The sequence below is a fragment of the Carassius gibelio genome, chromosome B11 (genome assembly GCF_023724105.1).
Source record: "Carassius gibelio isolate Cgi1373 ecotype wild population from Czech Republic chromosome B11, carGib1.2-hapl.c, whole genome shotgun sequence".
NCBI lineage: Eukaryota > Metazoa > Chordata > Actinopteri > Cypriniformes > Cyprinidae > Carassius > Carassius gibelio.
In genome coordinates, this window is record NC_068406.1 from 3,330,005 (window position 1) to 3,337,218 (window position 7,214).

General features: G+C 35.6%; 1 protein-coding gene across 1 annotated transcript; it reads right to left on the minus strand.

Annotated features, from left to right (window-relative positions):
• Positions 1-3,952: 3,952 nt before the first annotated feature.
• Positions 3,953-6,530, minus strand: igfbp6a (insulin-like growth factor binding protein 6a). Its single transcript, XM_052569037.1, has 4 exons — positions 6,055-6,530; positions 5,528-5,565; positions 5,086-5,205; positions 3,953-4,900 (listed from the first exon to the last, which is right to left on the minus strand). The coding sequence occupies exons 1-4, from the start codon at positions 6,389-6,391 to the stop codon at positions 4,787-4,789; spliced, it is 609 nt and encodes a 202-aa protein (XP_052424997.1). The 5' UTR covers positions 6,392-6,530; the 3' UTR covers positions 3,953-4,786.
• Between the last annotated feature and the right edge of the window lie 684 nt (positions 6,531-7,214).

Below are 7,214 nucleotides of genomic sequence, written 5' to 3' on the forward strand. Positions count from 1 at the left end.
CCAGTTTTTTATATCGACTATGTATTCCATTAGTTTGTCAAATTGGTGTGTTTCACCGGGCCGCAAAAAATATAGAGCTGAGAATCATCAGCATAACAGTGAAAACTAACACCATGTTTCCTGATGATATTTCCCAAGGGTAACATATAAGGCGTGAAGAGTAGCACCCCTAGTACTGAGCCTTGAGGTACTCCATACTGCACTTGTGATCGATATGATACCTCTTCATTCACTGCTACGAATTGATGGCTAAACAAAGCCAACAAAGTGTTCAAGTCTATGCAAAAGCAAGTTGGGGTCAATAGTGTCAAACGTAGCACTAAGATTCAATAGAACTAATAAAGAGATACAACCACGATCAGATGACAAGAGCAGGTCATTTGTAACTCTAAGGAGAGCAGTCTCAGTACTATGATACACTCTAAATCCTGAACTAATTAATAATAGTCAGAAGGGGATCTATGACTTCTGGAAGCACCTCTTTTAGGAGCTTAGATGGTATAAGGTATAATATTTAATTTAATTTAATTTAAATAAGGTATAACATACATGTTGTTGGTTTAGATGATTTAACTAGTTTATACAATTCTTCCTCTCCTATAGTAGGGAATGGGTGGAACTGTTTCTCAGGAGGTCTATAGTGCACTGTTTGATGCTGTACTGTAGATGACGGCTGAATGGTTACAATTTTATTTCTAATAGTATTGATTCTAGAATTTTTTGGTGATGTTGGGAAATGTCAACACTTGTTGAGGCTTTTTTTCATTAATTTAATTTTTCATTAATTTAGTTTTTGTATTGTATAAATACCTGGGGTTATGTTTGTTTTTTTTCTCAAAGAGAAGAAAAGTAATCGGATCTAGCAGTTTTTAATGCTTTTCTGAAGGATAGGTTACTGTCCCGCAAAGCAATACAAAATACCTCTAGTTTTGTTTTCCTCCAGCAGCGCTCCATTTTCCAGGCTGCTCTCTTTAGGGTGCGAGTATGCTCATTATACCATGGTGTCAGACTGGTTTTCTTAACCTTCCTTAAGCGTAAAGGAGCAACTGTATTTAAAATGCTAGTTAAGAGAGAGTCCATAGTTTTTGCTACATCAAGTTTTTCTGAGGTTTTGGATATGTTAAGGAATTCGGATACATCAAGAAGATAACTTAAAAAGCAGTCATTGGTGGTAGAAGTGATGGTTCTACCATACTTGTAACAAGAAGTAGAATTTACAACTTTGGCTATATGAAGTTTGCACAAAACTAAATAATGATCTGAGATATCATAACTTGGCTGCATAATTGAATCAGTGCAAACAAAAGCGGAGCTAGTGTGAGAGTGAGCCATTTTATCAGAGCAATATTGTCAACGTCAGCGGGTATTGCCATTAGACTATTATTATTATCATTATTATTATTATTATCTAATGGCATCAATAAAGCTTACCCGCAAAGAAGTGTTGGGACTTCTATTCGCGGACCCTGATTCTGAAGGGGGAATATCTGCATTCAGAAGATAAATGCCCTACACCAAGCACAAACAGTGAATCCTTTGCCCAATGTAGATGGTCCTTTGCCCAATGTCAGTGGTGGGAAATATGTTTCCCAAGGTCGTAGTGTTCATCACTAAATAAGCAGGCGTGTTAGTGTTGCGAGGAACGAGGCGGGTGATTTCTACCGCGCTAGACATGTAGCTTTGACCCTGACCGTGTGCCTCTCCGCAATCATGGGCACAGTATTGTGGTGGAGACTTTGTCAAATGCCACTGGGTATTTTAGACAAGGTCGAAGTATTCATAGGACAGTAAAGGGGCAACGAAGAGGCATGTTGGGGAATCGCAATGACAATTACAGTAGTCCGTGCAGTGCACACTCGGCGCGTGCACAAGGCAGATCTGGACGCGCTGCTTGTAGCAGGTTGCAGAGGTGATGTGACATGGAGCATAGCTTTTTGAACTAAACAGGTCTTGTCTACTTGTGTTTGTGTGTCATATGAATAATATATATGTGCCCCATACATGGAATCAGAGTGCCTGCTGTATGTAGTAGCTACATTGAAAATCTCTACAGCAAAAGGCCATCCGCTACATGCATTTGGTTTGTTTCTACCATTTATTAGAAATGATTTACACAGCTTGTTTACTAATTACTATTCACCTGAAAATTCAGTGTTGTGTAATACAGCATACAGAAGGTAAGGGACATTTTGGGGGGAAAGAAATACTGCATTTTATAATTTAAACGTGACTTTTCATGAAAATTCTATAATTCAAGATGGCCGCCACCATATGACGTCATAATATGCAAATTAGATGGCAAAAAATGTATCCCTACATAAACATTGGGTCATCCTTAATATTTCTATAATTGAAAGAAAGTCTCTATCTTTTATCACTTTTAAGATATAGCCTTTTGAAATTGAGATGTCAAAATCAAACCTTTTAGGAAAAAACCTCTGGCGCCTAAAGGGTTAATTGTGATCCAAAATCATCACAGTTAAAAGAACCAAAGACTAAAACTACTTCAGTCTGGGTGCACTGAATTGATTAAATGCACGAGTTTCACAATTTGAGTTGAATTACTGAAATAAATGATTAATTTTTCATGACATTCAAATTTATTGAAATGCACTTATATTTATTTATTAATAATTAAAGGCCATGAAGTAAAAATAGCACATGTGTGCACCAGACAAGCAATTGCTACTGAAATAAATAGAAGAGCTAACTGATAGCTCTCTCTGCAGACCTCCCTGGTACTTTGTATATATGCTACTAGTGTTTTCCCTGAACTAATACCGAAATAGGTCACAATCTTTTCATCTTTAAGATTTCATCTATTTGATGTCTACGTATTTTGAAGTACGTTTTAATTTGGAGAACACATTTTTTTTATTATGTTTGCAATATTATAGACATTTGTAAATATGCCTCTAAAATGACTGTAAATGTAAAAAAATTAAGTTTAGAATGTATGAAAGCTTTTAAGGTTTTTTTTTTCAGATGTTTGTACAAAAATGCTTTCCAGATTAATTAATCTTTAACAGATGGAGATGTATAGGCTATGTTCTTACTGAGAGAGTGTCTGTGGTGGATGTGCCTTGTGAAACTGAAGCTACTGAGGCTTCTTACTAAATTGAAGTTCACATTACATTATCAGATTAAAGTGTGAACTGTTCACATCTTGAACTGACCTGAATACGCAAATCAACAACAAAGAATGCATGCAGCACTGTCATGCACAAGTAACTGAAATCAGTGTTTACGTGTTCATTTATAAGATGATGTGCAGGGAACACCAACATATTCATGAGCAGGCAATAAGGAAGACGAAACTGAGGATAAAAAAAAAAAAAAAAAATCAATTATTTCTGATACTATCTCTGAAGTTTTGCTTGTATATAAAGACTTATATCAAACCTCACTGTTCCTCCGCTGACCACCATCATGCCTGTCATTATTAACTGAGTGACCAATGAACTACTGATAATGGTATGTTAATCGATTCAAACGTTGGTGCTCAAATGTAATGTTGGTGTTATTCTGTCTGTTGTATATTCAAATTAAACTAAACTTGTCTTTAACTTGTCTGATTGAAATAAAGTGTTCCAATTTCTTTACTTGAGCAATATGTTCCACAAGCACGCACGCACACACACACACACACACACACACACACACACTAAATATTCCCCTTACAGAAAACCTGTTTGCATTGTTACACTTTTAGCTAAACATCATGTACTATTTTTTTTTTCCCTTGTGGGGACTGCAGGCCATTGGTCATTTGGACTTTTGATCCCTACAGTATAGGATAAACAATTACACACACATACACAGAGACACATAAAGAGGGTTTACTTTGTGTTAGTAAGAAAGAGAGAAAGGAACATCAATTTTTCAGTGTAGCAGGCTGAGGTATTTTAGGAACAATTTAGCAAAATTAAGATAAGCTTTACAGATCTTTATTGGAAAGGTTTTAAACAATATGTTTCATACTTGTTCAATGCATTATAAACAATATAAATAATTATTGCACATGCACCTGTGGAACAGTCCTTAAGACCCTTACAGTTTACAGGCTGAAGGCAATCAAGGTCACAGTAACAATAACTTAAGGACAGTAAAGAAACCTTTCTACTGACTCTGGGAAAAAAATAAAAACAAAATACACAGAGAGTCCTGCTGCAGGGGGGCATGAGGGCTACAGACGTGGCCAGAGAAATAAACTACAATGTCTGTAGTGTAAGACACATAAGAGTAAATGCTACAGGGATATAGAACAGGTGACGGTCCTTGCAGTGGCAAACCATGTGCAACCATGTGTGCCCATTAATGTATTCAAGGACTTTCAAATGTCTTGGTGGAGGTGTGTGTTGTAACAGTGGGGTAACATCTCACAGCAAAAACCAGCAAATCAGTGGCAGAACATGAAAATGTGTAGCACTCTAGTACTTAAAGCTGTTAAGAAAGTTTTTGAAAATAAAGTCAGTTGAATGCAGAAGGATATTTCCATTTTGCTGAGTTTATATGTAAAAAGAAAGGACAATTAATATATTAATTAATTATATTAATACATAAGCAGTTAATATGTTTGCAACATAAATATATGTAATTTGAAAATAAAATAAAATACTGTACTGTCTTTACTGCATAGTTCATAAATTTCAAATCAGACAGTACATTAGTTACATTTACTCAGGGAGAATATTATCTTTTTTCTGTCATCTCTTTTGCTGACTCTCTCTCAGTCCCCACTAAACAGGTCCATATTAACATCAGATGTCAAGTTGTATCACAATTTTCAGGCACTGTTACATGAGATAGTTCCATCACTCCTTTTACGGGATGAAATTTTTGATCCTTTCTCATCAACACACCAGCAATGTCCTCTTTGCATTCCTCTTGATGACCGACACTGTTTTTAAGAATGTCCAAAAAGAAGGTATAAACTACATTATTGTTTATAGAGAATAGATAACATTGTTACAATGTACATCATGACCTCATACAGATTTACAAATGGATTTACAAAACTCTTCAAGAACCATGGGAACTGTTTTAACAGAAGTTTCCACAAAACATTTTGTGTACTCTACACACCTGTTTCTTCCTGAAGAACCCTTGTCTGTCACAGTTGGGGATGTAGATGTCCGGAATTGAATGGATAATTGTGAGCTCTATACTTTGGAGGACTGTGTTTAGCAGTTTGCGACAAGGCCCCTACAGGATGAAATAACAGCAGCAAAACACATAATAAATAGAAGTTTTCCTGTGGCTCTTTGGTAGAGCTTTGCGTCAGCACTGCAAAAAAAGTTGTGGGTTCAATTCCTGGGGTACACACATACTGGTAAAAATAAAAAAATAAAAAAAATATATATATAAATGAATGAATAAATATATATATAGCCTGAATGCACTGTAAATTGCTTTGTATAGAAGTGTATGCTAAATGTAATTTTTTTTTTTTTTGTGACTACAATTATACAGGAATACTACATAAATATTTACATAGAGCAGTAATTAACTGAATCAAAAATTTTACCTTTTCAAAATTGTCTTCATTGGTTGATGGACGATAATCTGAAATAATAATATGTGTAGTTTTAAGATGATTGCAGTATAGCTTTAGTTCAACTGAACAGCAGATACTGTAAGTGGTTGTACTTAAAATATTAATTCAGGACAAAGGATGAAAAATTACATGGACTGTAAAATGAAGTAACAGATAATCTGAAAACATACTAACTATATTCTTACCGTAATAGAAAAAATATCATACCCTTATATTGTACAAGATGAGCATTTTGCAGTATGTTTGCTGGTTTCTTATCCCTTCTAAACATGCAAAAACTAATTTAAAAGTATTTTAGCAATGTGTTGGTGGATTATAAATCCTTTTACACATCCAAGTGAAAAATCAAAAAATGTATGTGAATTGTATTTACTTTCTTTCTAGTGTATACATCTACATGCACAACTTTTAGGTTTAGTTTGTTTAGGTTAGTCAGTTACTCAAATTGTAACCAGACAAAATCCATTTAAGAGATGCACAGAGATCAGTCTTCTTACCTGTAGGTGGATGGATGTCAGTAAAGGTAATTTTGATGTTTTTGCAGACCCCTCGTCCCTGAAGCAGTGCCTGAAGGGGACTTTGCTCTCCAAGAGGAGGGATACACCGAAGACCCTGAGCACACGGTAGAGTGTAAACCCCACAGGGTTCACCTAATGCCAACACGGATGTGATCTCCTCCCCTGATAAACGCTCACCTCTGTGGGCCTTGGATTCCCCAGAGGGCCCATTACACAATGTACAGATATTCTTTAAGCCTAATACAAGAGAGTTGGAGCCATATAGGCTGAGTTGAATGGTAACCATAAGTGTTAGTAAATAATGTAAAGCAACCATCTTTGTCCAATTTAGAAAACCTCAGCAGATCAAAAACAGCAGTTTTTGTAATTTCTGTGAATGGTCTTCTCTCTTCAGCTTCTTTTTTGCTATTGATGTCCCTCTTTAATATTCAGTGGAAGAACTATGGATGTGCAGGAGACATGTGTTAAAAAGAGAGTAATTGGATAATATTTGCCCAAAAAATGCAACATGGGCTGCTTTTAAAGAGCTGAGATTGTTTAGGGGTGGGAGGCTGAAAGAGCAGCACATGCTGGGCGTTAGATAAAAGGTGGAGTTACTTTATAACTGAATTCCTCCCATTTCTGCCACAGCTCCATTTCAAAAGTTATATCCAAATTGAGCTGGTTTGAATTCATGAATTATCTGAACACTGATCCACTGATGGATATAAAGAATGGGGATGCTAATGGATAGCTTTCTCTAGGTGTAATATTACTCCTTGGTGCCAACCCCAAACCAAAAATTAAACAAAACTTGACATTTGTGCTTTTCCTAAAAGGAGTTTAAGGCAATGTGCTAATGGTTTCTACAAACTACTTAGGCTTACAATACTTTAGGGAAACATAGCCCAGTTAGGGGAATCTGGCACCTATTGAGCTTACTATAGTATAACACTTGTCATTTCTGCTATGAGAAGTATAAAGAAAAAAAAAAAGAAAAAACTTAATCTTCACATATATTCACTTCACTGTCTTAGATGTCATTATTAAAATAGAGCAATTCTGCCACATTTTTTTAATCAATTATATCCTATGGTCTTTTCTATTTTCTATTATCTTTCACTTTCACTGTTTCCCAAAGTGATAGGGACAGTTAGACA

Bases quoted from the DNA above. Each gene is read 5' to 3' on its own strand.
- igfbp6a (XM_052569037.1), bottom strand. From the start codon at position 6,391: ATGGTTGCTTTACATTATTTACTAACACTTATGGTTACCATTCAACTC. The intron at 5,206-5,527 runs GTAAAATTTTTG...TTCATCCTGTAG, and splicing joins ATGAAGACAATTTTGAAAAG to GGGCCTTGTCGCAAACTGCT. The intron at 4,901-5,085 runs GTGTGTAGAGTA...TCTTAAAAACAG, and splicing joins GGTTCTTCAGGAAGAAACAG to TGTCGGTCATCAAGAGGAAT.